This window comes from Malaclemys terrapin, chromosome 7 (genome assembly GCF_027887155.1).
Source record: "Malaclemys terrapin pileata isolate rMalTer1 chromosome 7, rMalTer1.hap1, whole genome shotgun sequence".
Classification (NCBI taxonomy): Eukaryota; Metazoa; Chordata; order Testudines; family Emydidae; genus Malaclemys; species Malaclemys terrapin.
In genome coordinates this window covers 8,828,840-8,856,759 of record NC_071511.1, presented here as the reverse complement: position 1 = coordinate 8,856,759, position 27,920 = coordinate 8,828,840, and the positions used below count along the sequence as shown (strand labels likewise).

Here is a 27,920-nt window from a genome sequence, read left to right as displayed (position 1 = left end):
GAGTCACCCAGTGAAATTAATAGGCAACAAGTTAAAAACTAACATAAGGAAGTATTTCTTCACACAACGCACAGTCAACCTGTGGAACTGGTGGCCAGGGAAGTTGTGAAGGCCAAAAGTATCACCAGGTTTAAAAAAGAACTAGATAAGTTTGTGGATGATAGGTCCATCAATGGCTATTAGCCAAGATGGTCAAGGATACACCCCCATGCTCTGGGCATCCATAAATCTCCAACTGTTGGAAGCTGGGCCTCGATGACAGGGGTATAATTGCACTGTTCTGCTCATTCCCTCTGAAGCATCTGGCACTGGCCACTGTCAGACAGGAGACAGGGGTCCTGTCTGACCCAATTATGTCCAGCCTTATGTTCTTAATATTCTTACTTCTCCCACTCACTTTCAGTTAAGTGTTTTTCTTTTCTGCCTTGTAACATAAGCCTTGGCTACAGTTGGGAGCGTGAGTGTAGTCGCGCCGCCAGCACTGCGAGTGCTCTCTCGCAGCGCTGTATGTACTCCACCTCTCCGAGGGGAGTAGCTTGCAGCGCTGCGAGCGAGTGTGCAGCACTGGAGGCGCTGATTACATTGGTGCTTTACAGCGCTGCACTCGCTGTGCTCGGGGGGGGGGGGGCGTTTTCACACCCCTGAGCGCAGCAAGTTGCAGCGCTGCACAGCGCCAGTGTAGCCAAGGCCTTAGACTGATGAATGTAACCCAGTTTAGAATGATATAGAAATGCAGATATGTTAAAAATAGACCCAAAGAAATCCTTCGGGTGTTGTCCTGCTTAGTGCTTATGCACAATTAGCCATTGCTAACTAGCTTTGCATCTCTGAGGATCGTCTCAGGTCTTTAACAAACCATTACAGGGCCAAATTCTGCACTTTGAACCACACATATGTCTCCCATTGAGCTTAATGGGGGTCTTGAATGATCTAAGTGGATGGAGAAGAGTTTTTATAAACACTTATTATCTCAGGTGCATGTACCAGGAGCAAGGCACTTTAAACAGATTGCAAAATGTTTGCAAAAACATTTTAATTATTTCTGATTGGTCTTCCTGCCTTCAAAAGCCAGTATGAAGTTCCCAGATTGGTTTGTTACTCTTTCCATTTTGCTATATGTATATTTTAGGAAAGGTGAAAATGTAGATAGGATTGTACAGAGTTAGGTCAGGTATAGTGGGGAAAGGATTTATGAAGTGGGAGTTTATTGGCGTACAGACCTCTGGATTTGGCCCCTGATCTGGAAAAACTTATTTGTAAGCCATTTGTTACAAGTCTGTTTCACTCCCTTTGATTTTTCTCCAATCCCCCCTGGCCTTTCTTCTCCTGGCCATCCCTTATGGCCTGTCTCTACTGCTTTAAAAAAAATGATGAAACACCTTATTTTACTCATCAGTAATTGAAGATAATTAGATTTTATTTGCTTATTTATTTTTGAGTTCCTCTATATAAATACTATTTGCCCACCCTTATTCTGTGATTACCTAGACAGTCACATGTCTTTCTAAAAGGACAGGATGACAGCATAGTTAGCTTTATGTAAACCATTTCAGATTAAAAGCTATTGGAAAACTGTGTGTGTTAAATATGCATACAGAAAATTCAGAGAAGTGATGGTTTTGGAGAGAAAAAACTTTAGGTAGCTAAGTTTTTCTGACCCTAGGAGAGTATATTGTTTAGTCATATGAGTTATTAACGAACAGGATATTATTTCTTAGTTGTTATTTGAAACTAACATGAACCCACAGATCTCTGGTACAGCAAACTGTAGCCTTCAAAACAGTTACTGATTTTCAGCATTTCTCATGTCAATAGATGCAGCATAAAGCAAGTATAGCAAAGTCATATGCAAGCATAAACTTCTCAACATATCTATTAGTGCATGCTGCAGAAACATGTCAAATGCGTATAGATTATGAACTATTAGGAACTATTGTTCTCAACAATATTTGCTACTTGTTTGGTCATAGAGGCGCATAATAAAAATGCATATTGCTATTACAACGTATGAGTGTTAAAAGTGATGCACAAAAAGCAGTGAAATAACTTTGGTGCTGTATCTCAGATGGCTGATGTGGAGTGCATGTTATTAACACACTTTTACAGTACATGTGGCAATGGCTCTAGTAAAGCCAAATACTGTGTGGTATGAACTTTCACTGTAATGTTACTATAACACTGGGATTTCACATTGAATTTAGTACTTCTGAAAGCACTCAACACACAACCTCTACACACACCGATGGCTGTAAAATAACGCCAATAATAATCCTGCAATACTTAAAATTTTCAACTTCAAAGTACTTTATTAACTAATTAACCCTTAAACACCTTTGGGCGATAGGTGCATTAAGTATTTACCGAGTAGTAAGCGGAGACACAGACAGATCAAGTGAATGAACACAAAACAGAAAGGCAGTCAGTAGCAGAATTAGGAGCTCCTGGCGTACAGACTTGATGTCTAAACTGCAACTCTGTTTCTGCACTAAATCGAAGAAATGCTGTAACTTTGAATTCCTGCATGCTGGCTGATCTTAGCGCTCAATATCCAGACCGTTTAAAATGAGCAAATACACTTGGAGATATGGGGGCAGGGGAAAAGGTCAAGCCCTCGTGACCAACTAACAATGTGAACTGCCCGTGCCATCTCTGAAATGAGCTAAATAACGAACTCCATGCCCCACGGCTGTCTCACCAGAACTTCTCAGTAGCCCTACAATCCATTTATAAATGCTATTTCTCAGTTATGGGAAGACAGAAGAGAGTCTACAAAAATAGTAAATGGCTAAAAGTGTCTTCATATGACACCATTTTACTTAGCGGATTGTCTTTTAATAATAAATAATATCAATCGGAGACCGAATTCTACAGAATGATAGGGGCAAAAATACCTTGTCCGAGTAATTTTCCCTACTGTGTAACTTACTTACATTTGTGGGCAAGATTATTAGAGATTTGGCAAAAGATGGGTCAACATACATGAATATAGAAGAATATGACAGATCTCTAGGCTGAAAATCCTACTTGTGAGATCTGCATATGGGACCTCCTCCTTTCCCCCGCTACATAAAACAGGAATATCGGCCACTTCTGCAGCTCCATCCCACTCACAGAGGCCTCTCCATAGGTCCAGATCCCTTATGCCCCCCACCAACACTACAGAGAATCCTTGGAAAAAATAATGCAGCCCTCACCTCTGTTACCTGTTCAGCTGGGCCTCCCAGAGGCAGTTGTGACTGGGGGACTGGGATCTAGTAGTGTGACTGCAATGGAGCCATGCTGACAGGAAGTGGGATGGGGAAGTCTGGCCAGAGGAATTATGGGGTACAGGGCCTTGTGTATAGGATCTTCTTTTATAGATTCCTGGGGGTCCTCGAGCTTTGAGGCAGCTCCCACAGCCTTTTCCATAGTGGGGAGGAAAGGAGACAAAGCTCACCCCTCACCAGAAGGCTGTGGAGTTTCCATGAGGGGATCTCTCAGATTTTCTTCTCCAGAGCACAGCAGGGGCTGGTCTGGACCTGGGGGCCCTAACTGGTACAGATATGCTTAACTGCACTAAGCACAGCAGGGTTTGGCAGTCCATTCATGTACTGCCCCCCCCCCCCCCGATAATATTTACATTGGAGTTTTATCATGTTTGTTTGTGGGGGCCAGAATCTTTTCTCTGGAGCTTAGTCACAGGGGTGAGGGGATTGCACCTTAATCACATGCCAAACCCCATCTTGTTCGCACGGTTTTCTTGTAGAACAGGTTGTCTCTTGATTGTGTCAGTCACTTCGGCTTCCCACACCCTTCAGGTATGCAGGGAACATTCAGTGTCCTTGCCAAAAAAAAAAATCCAGGGGAAGTGATAAAGGGGACAGGATTCATCGTTAGTCAGTGATAAGACAGAGAGGGAGGCTGTGCGTCAGGGAGCTCTTAATTCAAGCATGCCCGTCGTTTTTTACAGGGTGTGGGACTTGAGCTGACGGGAAGCGCAGTTGGAATGTAGCACAACTCTTCCTGTAGAACCTGTTACATTTCAGAGGTGAATGAGGGCCATGGTAGGATTGTGCATTTAAAACTACCACCAGTGATCCTGAATTTGAAGCCACTTCAGTGGAAATTCCCTATGAAGTCTGCAGCGTTCCGCTGTCTTAAAGCACTTCCCTCCTCTGTGAAACTTCCTCCTGTGTTCTGAGTTTAGCTATCTGTGGGGAGAGGGTGGGATTGGGGAGGTGCTGCTGCTGATATAGCTGGTGATGTCAGCAATGTGTCAGCAGTGGGAGTTAAGCCTGTGAAACCAGAGTTACACCTAGGAGGCTAAAACTCGGCAGCAGAGGGAAGCGGAAAGCTGCTTGCTGGGGGAAAGGGGCTGGGGGGGGAATGGTATCTTTTCTTTTTTAAACTTCGCTTTTGAAACAATTGGATTATAAACCAAACAAGCGAGAAGCAAGATTGCACATTTTTTTGTAACTAGGTAAGTGTGGAGATTCAAGTGTATCGTTTTGAGTAGTTCTATATCCTGGCTATGCTTAGTAAAAATGTTGGTGCAGTAGATGACAGCGCATGGACATTCTTCAGAGAGGAGTAGGGGCATTTGTCTGCTCCTGTATATGTAGTTTCTGGGATACCGTATGTAATAGTGCTGTGGTGCCGCAGAGTTCAAGCGCTCTCTATGCACTGCGTTCTGGGATATTGCATTACTTATATTCTCGGTAGAATGAATTCATTTAGAAAATCCAGCTGCTTCTTTATGGCTGGGAGCTTTCTGTGTTAATTTAATACAACAATAAGTAGATTTCCCCCTAAGCAGCACTGTTAAAAACATAACAGTAATCTGCAAATGTGAGTGATTCTTTTAACCAAGGGTCATTTCTCATTACAGCATTTTTTAATTGAGCAGAGTTTATTAACAACAAGAAAAAGAAAAGTTGTGGATTCCGTAAACAGGATTCCGTAGAGTGAAAGGTCACTGAAAGAATTGTCCCATCGTTTTCCACAAACATGTGAACTGGATTATGTTTTATTTATGACCTGGGATACGTGCATTTAAAAATGAAGCAGGACGTAATATTTAGCTTTATGAACCTTGACGTTACTTCATGTTGTGTATGTTTAACAGATGGAATCTTACAGTGATGTGACATTTAAACTATTACCTAGAGATGAACAGTAATATTATATGTGCTGGTGAATGAAATGTTTGATTAATTGACTAAGAAATTTTAAACCCAGTTCTGCCTGAAATAGTGACTTTGGAAATATTTGGACTTTGGACTTAGTGATATTCTGGAAGGAGGTGTTTCTTATTCATTGTGTCTTGGTGATTGTGTTTCTTCCTCTTCCTCCTGTCCACGCAACTGCAGCCCTGCGCTCACCCTGGGCTCTGACAATCTTTCCATCTCAGTAGGAGAGGGTCTGCAGGCTAAATTAAACCTTTGGCTACACCTGTCCCACTCCATTGTCAGATTATGCACTTAGTGACACCTGTGTAACCCCACTGGCATTAACTGGCTTTGCACAGGTGTCACTGCTGAAAATTAAAAAATCACCCCCTTCTGCAGCAAAATTCCACCACAGGGTGAAAGCTATGTTAAGAATGTGCCATGCTGAATGGATGCAAAACCTGCTATATTATCCCCTCAGGTAATGACTGAATGCAGAAGGAGGAGGGTAAGAAGATCCATAGGGAATTCCGACCCCCTGGCTGCAGATCTCAGGGCACTGGTGCAAAATGCCTCCCTGGTTATGCTGTCCTAGACTAGTGATTCCCAAACTTATTACTAAGGCAACTGCATTTTGTCTTTTTTGTGACCCACTCAGGGCCCAAATTTGGGGGGGAACAAAACCATAGGCCGGCATCTTTCTTCTTCTCCTCCTCCTTCCTCGCCCCGTCGAGGGGGCACTGACCATCCGCAGCAGCACCCTCTGCACCGGCACCACAACTCTAATCCCAGCCTGGGATGGAGGGGAGGCCCACCCCCCACCAGTGGCTCCTGTCCCTCGGGCCTGGCCTGGCTCCCCACTCTAGGTATTGTGACCTGGCGCGTAGTTCGCAGCGCTTCTCAAGTTTGGCCCGGCAGCCCTGACGGAGGGATGGCTGGGAGAAACCAGAGTGGTGCTGCAACCCCAGGCACCAGGTTGCAATGCCGGGGAGCGGGCAGCAGGCCCCATCCCTGCAGGATAGGAGCTGCCGCTGGCTGGTGACCATGGGGGAAGGCCTCATTCTCCAAACCCCTGTTCCGCACCAGGCCCAGAACCTATCTGTGACTGACTGGTGGGTTGCAACCCGTGACTTGGGAAACGCTGTCCTAGAGAACAGTTCTCTGGTCCCCAGCCGGCAGTTACACATTTCTTTATTAGCTGTATTCCCGTAGCACCTAGGCGTCCCAGTCAGGGACCAGACGCCATTGTGCTAGGTACTGTACAAACTCAGAACAAAAATCTTGCTCTGCCCCAAGGAGCTACAGGCTCAGGAAATGCTTAGAGGAGCAAGATATTTGAAGTTGCTCCTCCTAGACTCTCTTCCAGGGTGCTGTGCAGTCTCTCCCCCACCCCACCCAAAAATCTCTCAAAACCCCAAACCCAGTTGCATTGAGTGTGTGCCAGGACTAGAGCATGTCTTTTCCAAAGCTGTTGTTATTTGTTACTCCCGTGTGCACTCCTGACTGGAGGAGCAAAGGCCAGAAGGAGAAGAACACATTATTTTACCTCACTTCTGGTGTGCAACGATTTATATTAGCTTCTTGGTTTAATCAGAGTAAAAAGTACTTTAGCACTCCTCCCGAGACAGAAAGTTTGATTAGACGCGAACATTTAGCCACAAGATGAAATGTGTTGTTGGCAAAGGCAGCTGCTTGCACAATTCAGATCTGCAATTTACAATACACTGTTTATAGCAAACATTGTAAGTTTGCTTTATGGGTCCTTTTTATCTTATAACCAGTGACTTTTGGCACAGTTAATCTTTAGATGTAGCATGAGCTCCCCCGGGTTTGGTTGGCATGAATAAAATGATGGAGGAAAGAGAGCAGTGATTCTTGGGGTGACTGTATTTTGTTTCTTTCTCTCTCCTCATACTCATAGTTATTTCAATGGAAACAGCTGGAAAATCTGTATTTCCGTGAAAAGAAATTTGCTGTGGAAGTTCACGATCCGCGCAGGTGAGACCAGAATGGTGGTGGTTGTAACCGAAAACCTTTAGACATTGGACAGTTAATCCTGGTGTCGACCGAGTTCTCGTTTCATTGAGCTGCAATGGATCCAGGATTTCATTGTGACATAAAATTTTGATCTTCCTCTTCGCTTTGAGTTATGGGGCCCAGTCCTCAGGTCCAGGGCAGCAGAACAGGGCTGTATTAGGGCCACCGATCTGGTCTGTGGTTTCCAGTAACTAATGATAAGAAATAGTTTCCTGGTAAGGCACAAAAAGGGCCTCAGGACTGATCTGTAATGTGGGGTGAAATTTTGAGGGGTATTTATAACGCTGCTCAGTTTCTCAGATTTGTTTCAAATTGCATATGGGCAGTTCCCAGGCGCGCTCATACTCTGTGGACCTGGTTCTGGTAAGCTGCAGTGGATGCTTATAGACACGGATTGCAGTAGCTGCAGAGGAGAAGTTTTCCTCCTATTTAGCTCCCCTCACAACCCAGGGAGAGGCAGCTGACTCCACTGTGGCTGGAGTCACAGGGATTGCAGGGCCAATACGATAGGGGGCATGACTCCCATAAGTTCATGTACGTCTCTGGCCCAGCAGTGACTTCCGCCTGTTTAGCCCACAGCCTGTTCAAGGGGGGCTGGAGGGAGCACCCAGTCAGAACGTGAGTTCACAGTAATGCTGCCCTTCTGTGCGCTTGTTTCACAGCCACTTCCATAAAGGACCACAATTTGCCCTGAAGAAATCCCCCTTCTTTCTGTTTCCATCTTCCTTCATCCCTCTCCCCTCCCCCCATCACCCCCCCTTCTCCATCAATGCTGCTTGCACCCAGCAATCTGCTTCCAGCTCCCTTCCATAACTGAAGTGCTGAAAGCCTTGGGATACCCCTCCATTCCCCCCGGCACATCCCGCACCATCTCTCTCATCCCTTCAGGATCCCTCTGCATTCCATTCTCTATTGTAGATGTATAACATGTCCATCCCTTTGCTTCTGATCTCAGCTGCAGGAGCTGCAGCCCCCTCCCTTTGAGCTCGCTGTGTTGTAAAAAGGAGAGGTTTTATGGCTGTGATTCAGTTCTGCAATAACAGGGAGCGCATAGCAGCAGCAGATGTGGCGAGGAAGGATTTTTCTTCCGTAAAGGACGTAGCTCACAGGCTGCGTCTTGGGTCTTGCCTGGTTCCGAAAAAGGCAGCTCTTATTTTAAACCGAAAAGGTACCAGCCTCAGGTTACATTTCTTTTACCCCTTTAGAATTTCAGTGTCCAGAAGGACCTTTGGACAGAGCGGACTTGTAGTGCAAACCTGGTATGCAAACACTTCCCTGATCAAATCCATCTGGGTAATGGCAATCAGTCAGCATCAGTTTTACTTGGACAGAAAACAAAGCAAAGTAAGTTACCAGACGTGTTACCATAAGCAAAAATTTCAACTCCCGTACTTGTACCTACTTCAATGTGCATTGTTCTAGAGATAAACTAGTCATGGAAGAAAGGCTACGAATTGGCTTTGTAGCTGTTATGCGATCTGTTAGATCAAATAACAATGCTATAGCCACATTATTCTGCCTCCAGTTAAGAGCTGTGGAAATGAAATCACAAAATGGGGGAATTATCACAGCGCAATGTTTAATCTACCCTGTGTCTGGCCTCTTTCCCACGTTCATTTTGAACAGGATACAAATAATAAAGGGGTTTTCCTTATGGAGATAGCCAGACTGTGGGGAAAATGCCAAGGAATGGAAAGCAAAGTGTAAAATCCCACACGGTGGTGTTGCATGCACCCTTAATTTACTATGAGGAGAAGTGTGAAATGTCATCTCTATGACCCTTTGTTCTGAAGCTAGTTAGAAGGAACTTGATGATGCAGGATTGTGTTTTAACTCTTTCAGGCAAAAATTCCCTCAGCCAGAAGTTTGGATGATATTGCCATGGACCTGACGGAGATGGGGACACCAAAGGTTTCCAAACTCGTGACTTTGGAGGCAAAGAATCAGCTTATTATGGCCAGCAACGGCAGTTTAATCTCTTCAGGTAACATTTTTGCTTCAAGCCAACGGCAGGTCCAGTCAAAAAATTGTGAGGCCTATGTGCAATAAAGGAGAAAATGATGCCATTCGTTCGTAGCTGTGGTGAAGTAGATGTTAACGTAGATCAGGTTATAAAGATTTGATTTTATAAGCATAACATACCGATTTTTTTTTGTAAATAAGCAAAGAGACAAAAGAGCATTCTGGATAGTGTCAGTGTCATATATTTTTATCCCATACGTAATTTTGAGACCTGTTTACTGAACCTGCAAACCCATAGCATTCTCTACAATCCAGGTGCATCTAAAAGTGTGGACCTGGTGTCTTCTATGCACATGTACTCTGCCATGTGTGTGAGAGAGAGAGAGGACAGCAGCTAGGGTTATCGGAAATTGGACCTCCAGCTCCCACTGAACTTCAGTGGGATTTGGTGCTTTAACTTCCTTAGGCAGCTTTGGGAAATCAGGATGGGGCCCTTTGTTCTAGGCCAAGGAAGGAAATGGGTCTACCCCCAGAATCCGCATTAAAGGTAACTCGTTGCTTCAGGGTCTCAAGATTCTGAGGTCAGCGAAGAGCAAAAGAAGGAGAAAATTACGGAACTAAAGAAGAAAGAAAAACTGCTGCAAGAAAAGCTGCTGCAGAAAGTCGAGGAGCTGAAGAAAATCTGCTTGCGGGAGGCGGTGAGGACTGTTGTTAAATTCCAGAGGAGTGCTGGCACGCCTCCCCCTCGGGTTAATAACCCAGCGTCCTTTCCATTCCGCAGGAGCTGACTGGCAAAATGCCAAAGGAGTATCCTCTGAGCGTGGGAGAGAAACCTCCTCAGGTCAGAAGGCGTGTAGGCACAGCATTCAAATTGGATGATAACCTGCTTCCCAGCGAGGAGGTAGGCACAGCAACTTCATGCAGCTTACTACCCATCGGGCAGCCAAAGTCCGAACTCAAACAGCGTCTAATACTCAGGTTCTTGCTGGTAGTGATTGGTGGTTTTACGTTCCTGATGTGTCAGTTCAGGTAGCAAACATTAAGGATCGGCTGCTGTAAGTTACCCCTGTTTGGGACCAGGCAGGGGTTGGCGTGTGCATGTGTCTGCTCTAAAACCAAGGGTAAAACTATCCAGTTCTGCAGCTAGGGTCCCATCCTGCTGCCCTTACTGAAGCCAAGCTCTCACTGACTTCAAAAGGAGTCTGGCAAAAGACATCAAGCTCCCCTAGGGCGCGACCATGCACCATTGACATCAGTGGAGATTTTACCATAGTCTTCAGCGAGAGCAGGTGCTGTCCCTCAGTGCCTAGTCGTCACCCAGCACTATAATTCTGTGCTCTGCAGCTGAATGGGGCTGTAAATTGCACCCTTCGCTGGCAGCAGGGGTCACACTGTGCCAGTGGGTGGGGATTCGCCAGCGTAGCAGGGCACAGATTCCACCCAGGGAGAGCTTTGTACTGTTCCTAGATCTCAGTAAGGAGCTACGCGGGCAGAGGCTGCTTTGAGGGATGCGCTGAACACTCACAAGACTTCTTGCAGTCTCTGGGCCCGCCATCACCATCCACTCTTTTCAGGGCTGTGCTGGCTGGCTTCGTTCTCTTAGTGGGATTGGGATTGTGGGCACTTTGTACACTTTGTACGCTTGTGTCCCAGGAGCTCTGTGCTCTGGATGACAATGCTGGCGTAACCCAAAGCTGCAACAAACATACTTTGTGCTAAATCCTTTTGAAGCAAAACCCTTCGGACAGCATGCAGTAATGCACTGCATAGCACTTCTGTCACCCAAACAGTAATTAGCTAAATTTCTGACGCCCTGTGATGTAGCTGTGATTATATCAATTTCATAAAGTGAAGCAGAGAGAGATTCCAAGCTGATATTCGCAAACTTTGACTTCCATCCAAGCAGGTGGTGGTGAACATCACTGAACCCCACTGAACATCAGTTCACTTGTTTAGGTGTCTTGACATGGAGTTAGATGTCTAACTTTAGGCACTTAGGTTTGAAAATTTTGGCCTGTGTAACCATCCCAAGGACACACAGTGAGTTCAGTGGAGTTAAGGAATAAAACCTGGGAATCTCTTAAGTACTAGACCATAACCATATACTCTTTTTGAGGATATTTCTGTGTTTTCACTTAAGGTTTCATTTTGTACACTGAATTTTATTTACTTGTACTTCGACCTGCAGTATCATGTAATAACAAAGAGCTAATGTTGTCATGAATCTGCAGGACCCCGCTTTGCAAAGCTTGGAGCGAAATTTCCTCATACAGCAAAAGATGGTGGAAGCCGCGAAGAAACTTGCCAGCGAGCCAGACATGTGCAAAAATGTGAAGAAGAAAAGAAAACAAGATTACACTGCTGCCATGAAAAAGCTTCAAGAGATCGAAAATTCCATAAATGAATACAGGATCAAATGTGGCAAAAAACCAACACAGAAATCAACCCTTATTTTGCCAGGTAAACACCAAGAATCCCCACGTTTCTGATGAGGGCGATAGAGAATGTTCTTCAGTTCAGTGACAAGTTTTGTTTATATATTTGGTATATTTTTTTCCATGGCATTTGCATGGAAAAGGAAGATGTAATTAATGCATGGTATACATGAAACATTGTTCCTGTGCTGTACATAAGCTGTGGGTAGAACAGATCATAGAAGAGGCTAGGCACAAGTGCTGACATGTTCTAACATCAGAGACCAAAGAATTACAGTATGCAGAAGGGCTGGCGGCATCTTCTCAGCCGAAACTGGTGTGGTACCTTATTCTGTAGCATACTAGATGCTCTTTTATTTCTGAAATAAGCTTCAAGGATCTCTCAGCTGTTCCAGTGCCTCCTTATAATTCTCATCCCCTTGTTTTTATTTTACTGTGACAGTAGGAAGGAAAGTGGATGAATATTTCTGCAGGATGATAGCAAATGCTGGGAAAAGTCAGAAAAATAAGCAGGGAGCAAAGAATGTATGTCTTGATTAGAAATTATTAACTCCCCATAAGACAACAACAAAGCTGGGGTGTTCTCAACGTGCATTGTTGCATATAAGCTCCATAAGCCAGGTGTTTAACTTCTTAAACGTAGCAATGTGATGAGTGTGTGTGGATAGCAGCAATCCCTTTGCAAATAATGATTGTAAGGGAAATGTAGATGTCACTGCCTTCTCCATTCTGAAAGTAAGGCATGATCTGATTCCAGCCCCTTTGTGTGAGAGGTCAGTAATTAATACATGAGGCTAATTGAGGGAAGTTTTTTGGAATAGCAAAAGCTTAGTATATTGTGTCTTCTTTAAGTTTTCTATGCTGATAAATGGCTTTCTGACACATCTTTCTCCTCCTTGACCTGGGAACATCTGTATATATATGACTGTTAATGTTTGATCACTTTCTTTTTGCACATTCTGCTGAGCCCAGAGCAAAAGCTGTTCCATGAGATGTATTTTTCTCCTGGAAGCAGCAAAGTAGAGAAGGAGGATGTACTTTTTCTATAGTATATTTATATTGTAAACCTATGAGGGATGTCAGTATAGTGCCGAATGTACCTCTTCATTTCTGGAATAAGAACCCTTAGCAGCCTATTTTCTTCCCTTTAAATATTGCAACATAAGGGAGTCTACACATGGCCTAGATTTTCTAGCAGGGCCACTACTGTTGTGTCCCCTTTGGTTTCAGAATTCACTTGGAATTTTTTTCAGCAAGTGGTAAAGCAAGGCTGTTTATCATTGCTGATTGGCTGGAGGATGTTAGCTGGACTAACAGCCAGATTCCAGGGGATGGGGTGAAGATAGTATCTCCTTTTCTAGCCTTGTGCTTACCAATGTAGGCAGTAGTTTTGGAAGTCCACCTCTACCCTGATATAACGCAACCCAATATAACATGAATTTGGATATAACGCGGTAAAGCAGCGCTCCAGGGGGGCAGGGCTGCGCACTCCGGCGGATCAAAGCAAGTTCGATATAACGCAGTTTCACCTATAACGCGGTAAGATTTTTTGGCTCCCGAGGACAGCGTTATATTGGGATAGAGGTGTACATATACGTCTAGAACAAGTAACATACTGGGCTAACGAGACAGGAAATCCCCAAGGGGCTAGTAAGTAGCGTGAACATCATGGTACACCATCTGTGTATAACTCCCGCTGCTTACTACATGGGGTATGTTGGCACCATTGTGTAAAATGAGGAAGTTAGAGTTTAGATACAAATCCATAAGAACGGCCATACTGGGTCAGACCAAAGGTCCATCTAGCTCCATATCCTGTCTTCTGATACTGGCCAATGCTTGATGCTTCAGAGGGAATGAACAGAACAGGTAATCATGAAGTGATCCATCCCCTGTTGCCCATTCCCAGCTTCTCTCAATCCTTTGGTTCTCACTCGGAAAAATACGCACTTACTCTATCATTTCACGGCGTCCGGCAACTGACTTCCCTGGGAGTTTTGCCTGAGCAAAGACTGCAAGATTTGGCCTGTAGGTAAATAAGCTGCACTCCAAACCAATACCTCAGAAACAGTACGTGTTTAGGAATGATGCTTGGCTGCTTGGAGTTTGAAAAGAGCAGAACCATCATTTATGGTAGATCTGCCCAGTCTTCTGCAACTGATCTGCAGGCAACCATTGGACCATCCCTGGCCATGCTCATTCTGAGATAATCACTCCCACGTTTTGTGCACTTGGTTTCCGAAAGCTGAAGATGAGTATTTTGGTGAGGAGTGCGGCAATAAGTCAGTCCCAGCTGTGAATTTTAGGAATGGTTTCTGTCGAATCAGCCCTGCGCTGTTCTCGGTCCAGTCCTCTGGGGACAGGAGATTAAGCAGGTACTTGACTTTCATAGTCGTCATTCCAGGCCCTGCCACTTGTCATGGGCCATTCACTCACACACGCACCCCGGCTGCAGAAGGCTCTAGTTGTGCTTCTTCCACATGGCGCAGCGTCTGACATTTGTGCAGCAGATGGTGCACATGGCCTGGCATATCTTGGCTGGATTCATGTGTTTAAAAACACTGGGGTGGGGGGAGGGGTTGCAGTACATTGCTAGACAGCTGACTTGCTTAGCACTCTTCCTAGTGACTAGTTAAAGAGAATGGAAATAATATGTCTTTATGGAGAGCGTTTACTCTTTGCTTGTGTAGATCTGGGTGTTTTGCTAGTGTCACCCCGTGCACACTGTCCTTACAAGTACCCCGTTTCCAGAATCAGTATCTCCCTTGCCACTTTTTCCTGCTGAGTCTCCTTTCGTCCAGCACCCACGTGCTAGAACTAGGGGGGCTGCTGCACCCCCGGCTTGAAGTGGTTTCCATCATATACAGTTTGGTTCAATGGCTCTCCGTATCCCCACTATACAAATTGTTCCAGCGCCCCTGCCAGCACCCTCCCATACTGAACTCTCTCTTTTTTTTATAGTTTTCTTCCCTGACTCTGCACCAGTTCCCATATCGTGGGAGATTTCTGGGGCTGGAGGCAGGGACCGGAATCACACCGATTCAGATATTTGTAATGTTGAATGATTCTATATACAATAGTGAGCTGCCCATTCATTGTTATCTCAGCAGTGGGGTTTTGCCTTTCATGAAGCCGGATCTTGATATCTTTCCTCTTTGTTGACACTGTTTTTACACATTTGAAGTCAGTTGAATGAACCCTGAATAAGAACCATTGGAGTTTGCCCAGAGTTTGTTATGGTTACAGAGGAAGGAAGTGGAGGCATGACAGTGTTCTTTCTAGACAGTATGGTAGTCCTCTCTGGTAAGCTCTTCACGGGCTGCTCTTCGTAAACCCCCAGCATAGCAGGCATGAGAACAAACTTGTGCAGCTTATGTTTATGATGACTGGGCTGAAGAAACAGCTGTGCTGTGGAAGTAACCAACTGCCGTGGCTGGCACCAGCTGCTTCTGTTATGAACATTCTCCCCTTGTGTTTAAGGATCAGCAGCAGATTCCTTACCGATTGGTAACCCGGAGCATCAAGTGGAAAGATGAGACTCCTCTGGTGTATGCAATAGAGCATTATGAATAAATACAAAATGTGCGTTTAACAAAATCACCGTGACCAGGACCAGATTCAGCTCTGGTGTAAATTTCAGGTGATGCCATTGAAAACAATGGAATTAGTCTCGATTTACATCAGTGTAACCGAGAGCAGAATTTGTCTAAGGGTAAAATTTTCAAAAGCCCCAAAGTCCATTTTCAAAAGTAATCTAAGGCCATAATAGCAAAGGTATTTGGTGCCTAGTGGGGGGGTTTTCAAAAGTGCCTAAACAGGTTAGGTGCCTGAAGCCCATTGGACTTGAAAATTCTATCCCAAGTGTTGTCATATTTGGTAGCTTATTAAATTACAATGTAAACAAATAAGGTAGGAGTGCAGTGCAAAATAAGATGATCAGATTGTGAAAGGCTACATATTCATCACATGATACTGCAGTTCACGTCCATCTGGCTTGGTAGCTTATTTTAAAATAGAGTATTTAGAAACCTCTGTAGAGTATCCTGTATCTCAAATCCTTTGTTTTCATTTACAGATGATACAGTCCCATCTGAGAGTAGCTCTTTGTCTGATACAACAATTTATGACGATGGTATGTCGCTTACGCTTTTCCATTTATGAAGTATAAAGTATATCATGCCCTTCATAAATAGTAATATAACTTTTTCAGTATCTTATTCTGACCTACAGCTACATCTTTGATGCCTCTATTTAAATCTTAGTTCGTTTGCTAAACCTTTTAGTGAGCAATGATTTTATACAAGAGAAAAATATGCTTAATCAGAAGCTGTTCTTTGAAACCATGTATTTGTCAAAAGCATGAGGCTCTTCTGCTGGTTTTCTTTGTAGGTGATTGTTGTTTTAATGGGATAGCTCTTCTGATTAACCTTCAGAAATACAAGAAACAAACAATTCCAGCCGGTAGTAACTGGCAGGGGAGGGCACTTCCGGATCGCGAATGACTGGCTGACGTAATCTGGCCAGTTAAACCAGCCAATCGTAAACTGACAGGACGTGCCCGACCCAGATGTCATCACTGCAGTTCTAAATCATTAAAATATTAAAACATGCAGAGAAACTAATGCCCTGTTTGTGTGTTAAATGGTGATCTGCATCTTGCCAGGGATATGGTGTTCTGTTTTAGTGTACTTGATTTTTTTTCCTCTAGCAGTTAATATTAGACCAGTCACCATCTGGAAAAGACTTGGCTTGACATTCCTTTAGATTTGTCATCATCATTTGAGAACAAATATTATCCAGACCATGATTCACTGCTTAGTGAGGGCTTGATTCTGATCTCATCCCAGCTTCGTGCTCACGCCTTGACTCTTAAATTGAGTTACACCTGATTCTCACGGGTGGGAGTGAGATCTGAATCAGGGCTTCAGTGTATGCGTATGCTCACCGAGTGTTTGATCTTGCACCTGTTCCAGTCAATGGAAGCTTGGTCATTGACTTTGGTGGGGAGAGGATCAAGCCCTAACGGAAGTGAGATCAAAATCAAGACCTGAGTCTTCACAGTTGCTTCCAACTAAAAACACTTATCCCTGTTTTTTTCCTCGCTACAGATAATTAAAGTTGGTCCTTCATAGTGAAAAATATTTTCATGAAACTTTTATTTCAAAATGCTTTCTTAAAGAGTCATTTTAAAGTACTAAAGCTAGGGAATGATGCTCCCACCTCTGACCTGAGCAGAGAGGAGAAAATTGAAGGGCAGGGTATGGAAATGGGGGGAAAATCAGTTCTACTCCATGCCTTCCCACCATCTCTGCAGAAGCCACTGCATGACTGCTCAGCTGGCGGAACCCATGAGCAATCGCTTTCCCCAAGAACTTTCCTTTGTGACATGGCAGAGTTCCAGGCAGGAGTTAATATTGCTAAAATCAGTATTAACTGCCACTCCACGGTGTCCCCTGAGAGTTCAGTGCAGGAAAAGCTCCTGGGACAGGAGAAGCTTCTGAGGAGTGAGGGCATCCTATCCTGGTTCCCACAGAGAAGAGCGTTTGCTAGCTGAACCTCAGGGAGTTTCCAGCACCCTTGGTCCCCCTGGGTCAGAGGGTAGAATGCAGCCGTACTTTTTTCATAAGTGTGTAAATGTGTCTAAGATTTTGCTAACCAAAAAAAATCACGTTTCTTTCCAACAGCCAACGATTCCCTTACTGTACCAGGGCAGGGAATGAGTTCCGTGCAGCTGTCTCCAAGAATCCCTCCGCCAAAGTCCCTTGGCCTGGAGAGAATCCATCTTAGAAAGTCCTCCATCAACGAACAGCTCCTGGAAAACAGACATTCTAGGTACTAGTATTGCCATATTGTTGGTGTGAGCCTGGTTTTATATCTGTTGTAACAAATACCACAATGTCGACTGCTGGTATCAGGGTCGATCATTCCTGTCTGACACATAAGCAAACAGACTGGACTTCGCCGCTGTGCTTGTGGTTAAATTTATTGCTTAAATATTATAACCATGTTAACACAAGTTAGGCTGAATGTTAACTGTAAAAGTATAATGAATCTCAATTGGGGCAACTGGTAAAAGGGATAGAGAATTAATGGCAAGTGTTGCATGCAAGAACGTTTTACTGCCACCTGCCCTTTCATCCTTCGGCTCCTTTTGTGTGGCTTGGTTCCCCTATTTTTTTAAATCATTTAGTGTTTCCCTGAGGTTGATGTTTCAATCATTTCAGCTAGAGGAGAACCCTGTGCATCCATCCTGCTCATGTGAAAATTCTAGCCAGGGCACTGTTGTAGTACAGTTGCAGATTTCAAACGCTGCTAGGTATGTAGCTTCTGGAGACAGGCGAGAGAGTAACTATGATCTCAGCCTGCTACCAAGCATAGGACCAGGCCACTTGGATGCTGAGCTCTCTCAGCTCCCAATGACATCAGTGAGAACTGAGAATTCTAAGCTCTACAGGGTCAGGCCTATGGGGCTCATATCCGCAAGTTAACTTACTGACAGTCCTATTAGTAAGTAACGTGGGCCCAATCCAATGCACCTTGTACTCAGTACAAAGATTCCCATTGACTTTAATGAGCTATGGATCAGGAACCATGCTGGATAGTAAGTGCTTGCAGGGTCAGGCTCTATGAATATACAGTACGTGTAAAAAAAAATATATATATATTAGTGTGCATTGGACTTTTGATCAGTGCGCCCCTGGAATTTAAGCAGAATACTCTGTCACATCAAACTCATATACAGAATTATAATTAGTTTAATGTCTATAACTTTGAATAGTGCCGTTGTGTTATTCCTTGGCTTCTCGGCTTCCTTTTCTGTTTTTTATGCTCTGCATCTCTGTCCCTTGGCAGCAGCTATTCCTACAAGTTATCCAGTGGTGAACTTCCTTGCTGTGTTAACCTTTTGAACCAGAGGGGTTTGAACTCCTTGCTGTTATAACAGCACAAACCTTCACCACTGGTAGCAGACGCTGCCACACTGACCTCTGCTTTCTCTACCCTCGTCTATCTTTTCCTTTGGATCAATATGCAGTTAATGTCAATGCAGTTGTCCTTTGCATTTTATTGAAGATATTTTGGTGATGGCCATGTGCTGGATTCTTCTGTTTGTAGTCACAGGGACCCTCTATCGACACACAGTAGCCCTTATCGAATTCTGGAACGACAGCCCTATGGCGGGAGAAGCATGCCAACAACGCCGGTGCTCACACGCAACGCCTACAGTAGTAGCCATTTACAGTAAGCTGAGTTCCATTCAATCACTGGGAAGTAACGTGTCTCTTGTGCAGAGAAGTAAAATCAGCAGTGTAAGAGGGTAAAGAAATAGGATCCTTTTGTGTGTGTCCTTTGCCAAGATAGAGGCAGGGTTGTCAGCCTTTGATTTTTTCACATGGATAATTGGACATCAGTCATCGCTGGCACATGCAGCTCTGCACCAGCTTTCCAACATGCAAATGATGGACTTTCCAGGCTCAAGTGCCAGCTGTAGATTTCCAGAGAACAGCGTGTACAAACTTGTGCATGCAAACTTAGAGATGGGATTGAAGCCGTTTGGGAAATGTTGCCCGTGTGAGGAGAGAGGGCTATATAAATAGATAAGAACGCTATGATCGTCCTGGTTTTCTAAACATCCAAACTTCAGGGGGGTTATGTTTAAGCTACGCAGTATTGCTCGTTTCAGAAAGGTAACTATACAATTATTTATTTATTTTTTATGTATTTATAAAATTCTTAAGACACCGCTAGCCAGCATTATTTTTATCATCGTACTGTATATTTGTGGATATTAAATGTAAAGACTAAGCAGGGGGTGAGATCCACTTGTAACTCATTACCAGAATATGACCTTGTTAGTCTCACTTTTGTCACAGTTTTGAATCATCTGTTGCTGCAAAGGTAGAATCTTTAAGTCAAGTTCCCTTCAGTGTCATCCAGATCTTTTATCCAGAAAAAATAAAAAGCTGATTTTGAGACCATGCCCAGGCATTCCAAGCTGCTAGGGAAGGTGCTGCATATTCTAAATGGGATTTTTATCTTCCCTATCCCTGACTAAAGGATCTGGATTATTGTAAACTGAACTTGGTTTCAAGCGTTTTACCTTGTTCTACCATGCCACCGACAGCAAGAAAGGATTTGCCCTGGTTGATATGGCAGCTGACTTAGGAATAGTCCACCTAGGACTTTGCATCACCTGCCAAAACCTGACCCTGTACTTTGCTTGGAAAGAATTCTTTGTTTTGCCACACACTAACTCTCAAATGCTTCATGTCTGCATACGACTTCTACAGCCAACCTAATTTTCTGCCGTTTCAGGCCGGATATGTCCCCAGAGCACTGCAGACAGCGCAGCGGGAGTCTAGAATCCCAAACCCCTTTGCTGTCAGAGACTGCCAGTGAAAAGCCTGTGTTCTCCTTCTCGAAATCCCAGCGAAGTAGCAGCACTGAAATACTAGACGATGGATCATCCTACACCAGCCAGTCAAGTGCAGAGTATTACTGCGTGACGCCTAACCCCAACCCATATTACACCACGCAGACGCTTGACAACCGCACGAGAGGCCGAAGGAGGTCTAAGAAACAAAACATTTCTGCTGCAAGTTCAGGAAGCATGCCAAATCTTGCCCAGAAAGACTCACGGAATGGCGTCTACCAAAAGAGTCAGGAGCATCCTTCTTCTAGTTACTATGTTCCTGGCTATTCACCTTACACTGAATGTGACGTTTATTACAATGGGGGATACGTTTATGAGAATGACACAGAGGGACAGTATAGCGTCAACCCTTCATATCGCTCATCGGTGCACTGTGGGTATGACCGTTATCGGGAACTCAGGTCCTACCACGAAGGGGAGATGGAAAGAGTACCACACAATCCATATGCAACTCTGAGACTTCCAAGGAAGCAGGTTGCTAAAACGCAGCAAATAACCAAAAACATTCACAAGGCCTTAGTAACAGAGCATCTCCGTGGTTGGTACCAACGTGCCTCCGGTCAAAAGGACCAGGGTCAGAGTCTGCAGGCAGGCTTTGACTCTGACCGAGGATCCCAAAGGAGTCTGGGCTTTGCAGGGCTGCAAGTACCGTTCTCTCCTAGCAGCCGGGCTTCTTCTTTCTCCTCAGGTAACAGATGATTTGTGATATGCTAAATATTTTATATGTCCCTTCGGAGGGGCACATCCTCTCCACATTAATACCCTTGCAAACCCACTGAAATCCTGGAAGTGGGGCTGCATGAGCGTAACCGAGGGCAGAATTTCATCCAACAAAACTAAAATGCAGAATAGCTAAATACGAATCTTTGTATGATAATTGAATGATGCAGGTGGCACAGGCCCTATCAGTAGGGATAGGTACATGCTCCAAGCTTACCTGGATGCACCTTGACCTGCTTCAGACTGTTCCCAGAAGCACTGCCGATGGGAAAAGGACTTAGTTGTCCAGGATGGTATGTCCGTGTCAGATATTCAGGATCTTCAAAGGCTGAGGTGTAATTCCTGGGAGCATCACTTTTCTGCCAATCCCACCAGGAAAGGACACCACCCTCATAGTGGTACCTTTAAAAATGGGTACACGCCCCGTGTTCTGTAAACACAAGTGGCAGACATACCCCTGATGCTGGTCAGAAGAATGCTACGGTAATAGGACTTAGTCATTTGCAGTTGCTCACTGAGACATGAGTGGAACACTGCTGTGAGGCAGGGAAGTTTCATTCCTGTTTTATAGACATTGCAGATGGTGCAGGGCCCCAGGTCAGCAGGTGCATCGCCCTAGGCTGCAGCAGGAGTCCGTGTCTAAGGTGGGGCTAGTAGGCAGGGGGCCCAGATTCCCTGTCCCGTTCTCACATTGCTGAGTCATTTGCCCTTTATGCAAAAATAAAAATCTGAAGCAACCTCACCGGCACGGTGGGGTCCAAATAGCCATGTTCATCACATCCCCAGCACATGCCAAGCCTAGTTCAGTATCCACGTTGCTTCTCTGGCTGGTTTCTAAAGCACAGAATACAGCCACTCTGACTGGGAGGCTCCACAAACTCTTTTTTAAAGGGGAGACCACCCGATTCCTCTACCCTACACACACCATGCCTCACTCTCCAAAGTACGTGTAAAGACAGGTGTGTTTGGAGTCTGTGTCCCCTACAGAAACCTGCCGAGATTGTTAATGAAAAACATCTTGCTTCTTTCAGTCCTCTGAGCTACCGAAAAATCTAATGTGCTCTCATTGTTTTTACAATTCTAGCGTCTTCTACAAACACTTCTGGAAACTGGCGGAACCAGATTGCACTAGGGCTTTCCGATTATGATACATCGTCTCATTCCTCTTATACCAGCTGTTATGGGAATGTTTATGGCAACCTTCCACTGCAGAGCAGGTGAGCAAAGTGCAGTAAGACTTGCTGCCCTCTCCTCTGTACTGTGTAAGCTTTTAAAACTTATCTAGGTAGCAATCAGGTATGAGGGAGCCAACTCCTAAACCAAGAGCAGTTATGAAACCAACTTACTGAGAGCAGATCTGCTCCGTACCATACAGCTTCAGCTGACTCAAGCAAGAATTAGTTTAACTTCTGTGCCAGGGAAGATAATGGAGCAAGTAATTAAGGAAATCATCTGCCAACACTTGGAAGGTGGTAAGGTGATAGGGAATAGCCAGCATGGATTTGTGAAGAACAAATCATGTCAAACCAATCTGATAGCTTTCTTTGATAGGATAACGAGCCTTGTGGATAAGGGTGAAGCTGTGGATGTGGTATACCTAGACTTTAGTAAGGCATTTGATACGGTCTCGCATGATATTCTTATCGATAAACTAGGCAAATACAAATTAGATGGGGCTACTATAAGGTGGGTGCATAACTGGCTGGATAACCGTACTCAGAGAGTTGTTATTAATGGTTCCCAATCCTGCTGGAAAGGCGTAACGAGTGGGGTACCGCAGGGGTCTGTTTTGGGACCGGCTCTGTTCAATATCTTCATCAACGACTTAGATATTGGCATAGAAAGTACGCTTATTAAGTTTGCGGATGATACCAAACTGGGAGGGATTGCAACTACTTTGGAGGACAGGGTCATAATTCAAAATGATCTGGACAAATTGGAGAAATGGTCTGAGTTAAACAGGATGAAGTTTAACAAAGACAAATGCAAAGTGCTCCACTTAGGAAGGAAAAATCAATTTCACACATACAGAATGGGAAAAGACTGTCTAGGAAGGAGTACGGCAGAAAGGGATCTAGGGGTTATAGTGGACCACAAGCTAAATATGAGTCAACAGTGTGATGCTGTTGCAAAAAAAGCAAACATGATTCTAGGATGCATTAACAGGTGTGTTGTGAGCAAGACACGAGAAGTCATTCTTCCGCTCTACTCTGCTCTGGTTAGGCCTCAGCTGGAGTATTGTGTCCAGTTCTGGGCGCCGCATTTTAAAAAAGATGTGGAGAAATTGGAAAGGGTCCAAAGAAGAGCAACAAGAATGATTAAAGGTCTTGAGAACATGACCTATGAAGGAAGGCTGAAAGAACTGGGTTTGTTTAGTTTGGAAAAGAGAAGACTGAGAGGGGACATGATAGCAGTTTTCAGGTATCTAAAAGGGTGTCATAAGGAGGAGGGAGAGAACTTGTTCACCTTAGCCTCTAAGGATAGAACCAGAAACAATGGGTTTAAACTGCAGCAAGGGAGGTCTAGGTTGGACATTAGGAAAAAGTTCCTAACTGTCAGGGTGGTTAAACACTGGAACAAATTGCCTAGGGAGGTTGTGGAATCTCCGTCTCTGGAGATATTTAAGAGTAGGTTAGATAAATGTCTATTAGGGATGGTCTAGGCAGTATTTGGTCCTGCCATGCGGGCAGGGGACTGGACTCGATGACCTCTCGAGGTCCCTTCCAGTCCTATAATCTATGAATCTATGAATATTCCTGCGTTTCTTTCTAGCTGTCCTCAGGTAATGTTTTACTTTACTGATCATACTGATATGGCATCTTTTATCCAAGGATCTTAAATCAGTAGCACTAGACCAGACCATCAGTTGGTGTAAACGGGCAGAGCTCTGTTCTAGCCACTGGAGCTAAATTGATATACGCCAGCTGAGCGTCTGGCCTATTCACTAAGTTATCTGCACAGTAGGCCTGGGAGGGAGAGAGGTATAATCGTGTCTATTTTAATTAGGGGAAAACGGGCACAGAGAAGAGTTAAGGGCTCGGTTGTACCTGTCAATATGAGAGTGTGCAAGGATGGGACAAGGTGCAAATAGCATTCCCCCTTATACCTCTCTGCAAGGGCGCGGCATGTCATGCCTTGACAGCAGTGATTATCAGGCCAGCATTGCTAGTGCACTAGCCTCCCCAGAGAGCATAATTGTGACCCTGTCCCACCCTCCCTCAACAGAGCAGACCCTATGGAGACTGAATGATACTTTGCCCCCTGTAAGTGGCCCGGCAGCCATGTTCTCCCTCCGCTTCTGGAGCCGTTGTGCCTCCTGAGGAAGAGGCTGTTTCTCTCCAAGCTCATATCCACGTGATAGCGTTCAAAGGTGCGACCCACAGTTGTTGTCACCACAAATAAACCGAGTGCATCTCACAGTGGGGGTTTAACCGTTAAACCATCCTGACTTGACATGGCTACACAGACAGCTGCCTAGAGAGTGCAGAGTGGGGCTTTGCACAAGTTATGCCTCTTACTCCCTTTCACATAGACGTGGGAACTGACCACTCGGATACACGTTTATTCTGTGAAGGGCTGGAACAGTCCAGCATTTCGCTCTAGTGCTGCAAACAGATATTCACACGACTCTTCTGCTTCCTGTTTTCTGTCTCCTTCCTCCTCCGCTTTCTAACTCCACCTGTTATCAGTCAGAACAAAGGTCTTCTGTCCAGGAGAATGATTGCGCCTGCAGAAATGAGATAATTTTTAAATACTCTTATGCTAACTGTAGCCGGCTGTAGTAAGTACAGTACTCCACATTTGTGTGTGCTGCTTCATGGATTGCAGTTTTGGCTTGCTGCTGGGCCGACTGGTGTGAAGTTACCTAGTTATTTGTTTTTAAACAACCAGAAGCATTAAGAAAGGAGTATAAAAGTCTTCACATTGATTTTCATTAAATGCCTTAAGTTTGGGGTGGTTGTTTTTTTTTGATTGCAGTGACTAAAAGAACTACAGTAACAACATTTTAAAAATAGCATTTCGACTAATTACTGACCCTCCTACAGTTGGGGTTTGAAAAATGTAAATGAGCTGCCTTATTTTGACAACTTTATCCCTTCGATTTACGTTAACTGTAACTTTTTTTATATTCTGATCACTGTCCAAATCCACCCCAGTATCACACTCTTTGTAGTGAACATATCCATGTGTGGCTATTGTAAATGACTGATTGCCATATGCTATATGGCCCTTATCTGCAGGCACATGCAGATCAAGGATATTGGATATGACTCTTATTACGTTGCTGACACTGGGACACACACAGGGGTAAGTCATTGTCATAGCTCTATTTGAAATCAGTGGAACTATGACAATTTACACCTTCTGAGGATCTGCTCCTTATTATCTTCCCTGTCCGGAGAACAAATCACAGGGTTACATTTGGATCCCAATTACACTGCTGTAAACCCAGAGTAACCTCATTGACTTTCAGATACTCACAGGCAATGCGGTTACTCTGAGTTTATGATGGTGTCACTAAGATCAGAAACTGCTCAGTCTCTACAGATTATTTACTTCTAAGCATTACCAACCCAGCACCTGAAATCCCAGTGCAACGCTTACTGCGCCCTCAATTATCATTTACGCTGTGTTTCTTTTGTAGAGCATATGCAGAGACAAGCCAACTGGAGGATGCTGACGAGAACCAGTTGGAAGCTGACTTGCACAGTAATGAGCAGAGGCTGTTTTGGCATGAGGATTCTAAGCCTGGGACGCTCGTGTAGGCCCTCAACAGCCCTGTATTTGCACCCCCCATGTGCCTTGCACAGAATGCAGTTCCCTCGAAAGAGATCTCCTGTGGAATTCCCCCCCACACCCCACTCAAAAATGAAAGTATTTTGGCTTGTGGGTGAAGATTGTGTTCAGCATTAAGAGGGACATGTACAAAATTACAAAGTCTTTCCAACAATGGCATTTCTTTCTGAATCCAGACAATAGCCTAACTGAGCAAGGGCAGGCCGCCACTGAATCTATGAGGAGATGCAGCACTTGGCTGAAGTATTTATATTTAGCAAGCACTTTTTAGAAGACTGGAAGGTGTTGAAGGCAAACCTCAACAAAATGTGAAAAGGTGACTTATGGAGAAAACAGAAATTTTAGGAGCACAATTCAGATGGCTGAAAGAAGAAGAAATAAAAATGTCTTCTGCCGTCACTTATGATGACCAAGAAGGACTTCATAAGCTGATGAAGGATACTGTGTGTGTGTGTGTGAATGAGGCAAAGATTGACTCAGTCAGTATTGGAACATTACTTGAAGGAAGGCTGGATTTTTTTAATGGAGGTTTGAATGAGCTACACAATTTTGGGGGAGGGGAGTGTTATTACGAGTGTTTGTATGCACCACAAAATGGATTCTGGAAAGAAAGGCAATTTACTATTGCAACATGTAATGTAAAACTAACCCTAGAAGGCTGTGGATTTTGGAAATAGAAGCAGCAAACGTTGAACTGTTCCCATGATAAAATGTAATTAATATCCTCACGTTTAAATGAATTTTCCATGGTACAATTTCATTGTGCAGATGGGCATGCAAATAGTCGTGTTGAATGCACAGTGAACTCTTAATTAGATAGCTATTACATTTTGCTCTGCCAGATTGATGGAAAATCGGAGGTGGAATGCTCTAGTTATCACATGTGGAACAATTTTATTAAACTGGCCAGTATTCTAAGGTGGATGCAACAAAAAAAAAAAATTAATAAAAAGACCAAGTCGGTGCCTTAAAATTGAGGGCATTAGAATTGTATAACGTCATCTGAAACGCCAGGTGCACTACTAAGTCACTAAGTGACAAAACAGCATTTTCACAAAATCATTTACATTGTTTTTAAAAAAATCAACAGCAGTTTTGATCTAGGAGGGATAAGCCTACCTCATATCATCCATCTGTAGAAACCAATTAGTGTGGACTAACTTGTGTCGTTTACAAAAAAAAAAAAAAAGAAAATTTGCATACTGTAAAATAATTCTTGTTTCTCAACTGTACTGTGCTTCACTCCATAAAATGGTGCTCTTTTATTTCTTTTATACACAGGGTTAGTTACTCCTTGTTCATATTGTGAATAGCAAAGTTTCTGATAAACTTTTGGAACATTTTTTTACCAGTATTCCAAAGCATGTAATATAGAGCGAAAGACAAATTTGTTAAGCTGGTCCTCAGTCATTTGTATTATTAGAGTTGAGGTTTGGAATAAACAAAACAATAAAAAATAATTTATTTCCTTTTGCATATTTGTATACCCTTCTAGAAACGCGAAAGTCCTTTTTGCTTATTCCTTTTCTACTTCTGACTTTTTGGGCCTATTATTTTGTATAGGTCAATAAACTAAAAGTGTGCTACCAAAAACGTTTTGGTGTTCTGCTTCTCCTGGGCTATCCGGAAGAACAGTTCTCTGGGTGGTATTTGAGTGCTTTATTCTAAGCAATTCTAGGCAGAACTCATCAACCTATGATGTCTCTTAGCCTTTACCATCAAAGCGTTATCATCATTCAGCCAATGAACAAGGGCCGTTTCCTAGCACAATTATCACACCACTCATCATAAGGGTTTGTGTAACTTTCCGAGTGAGGCCATATCATCACTTTGTAACGTACGTCACAAAGCTATTAAACCTTCATAGAACAACATTTGGAAGCTCACTGGGGCAGGGACTGGCTTTTTGATCCCTGTTTGTACAGGGCCTAGCACAATGGGGCCCTGGCCCATGACTAGGCCGCCTACTTGCAACAATAGTACAAATAATCCGTAATAATAATTTCTTAACATCTGATTTTTCAGCCATTTCTGGGCACCCGCAGCTCCTGCTGAAGTCGATGAGCGCTGCAAGGTGCACAGCATCTGTTTACGTTACCTAACACACATTTTTTTTTTTTGTCTGAAACCATTTTAGATGCAACAGAAAGTTAACAAACATAACAGAAAGCTCAGTGTCAGCACTGGGGATAGTCCATTGATTACCAATTTCCTGGGGCTAAGCATCATAGTACAAAAGGCCTCTCTGGACGGCGTGGGTATGACTGAGAGCCATGTGCTCTCTGTAATCTAATCTATACTGTCAGACTCAATATGTCATCTGCATCCCTTCCATTGATTTTCCTTTCCCTGCCGTGACAGTGCAGTGGGATTTCTCCAAAACAAACTAAA

General features: G+C 44.0%; 1 protein-coding gene across 2 annotated transcripts in view; it reads left to right on the top strand.

The window, feature by feature from the left end:
• The window catches only part of FRMD4B (FERM domain containing 4B), a 199,943-nt gene extending 172,946 nt beyond the window's left edge, over nucleotides 1-26,997 (top strand). For both annotated transcript variants that reach the window (XM_054035105.1, XM_054035104.1), the window contains 12 exons: nucleotides 7,069-7,145; nucleotides 8,390-8,528; nucleotides 9,027-9,168; nucleotides 9,711-9,844; nucleotides 9,928-10,047; nucleotides 11,378-11,606; nucleotides 15,657-15,713; nucleotides 17,266-17,413; nucleotides 18,695-18,820; nucleotides 19,895-20,700; nucleotides 21,817-21,949; nucleotides 25,378-26,997. In XM_054035105.1, the coding sequence (XP_053891080.1) occupies nucleotides 7,069-7,145; nucleotides 8,390-8,528; nucleotides 9,027-9,168; nucleotides 9,711-9,844; nucleotides 9,928-10,047; nucleotides 11,378-11,606; nucleotides 15,657-15,713; nucleotides 17,266-17,413; nucleotides 18,695-18,820; nucleotides 19,895-20,700; nucleotides 21,817-21,949; nucleotides 25,378-25,498 (2,232 nt within the window). In that variant the 3' untranslated portion in view covers nucleotides 25,499-26,997. The remainder of the gene's footprint in view (nucleotides 1-7,068; nucleotides 7,146-8,389; nucleotides 8,529-9,026; nucleotides 9,169-9,710; nucleotides 9,845-9,927; nucleotides 10,048-11,377; nucleotides 11,607-15,656; nucleotides 15,714-17,265; nucleotides 17,414-18,694; nucleotides 18,821-19,894; nucleotides 20,701-21,816; nucleotides 21,950-25,377) is intronic.
• Nucleotides 26,998-27,920: the final 923 nt, after the last annotated feature.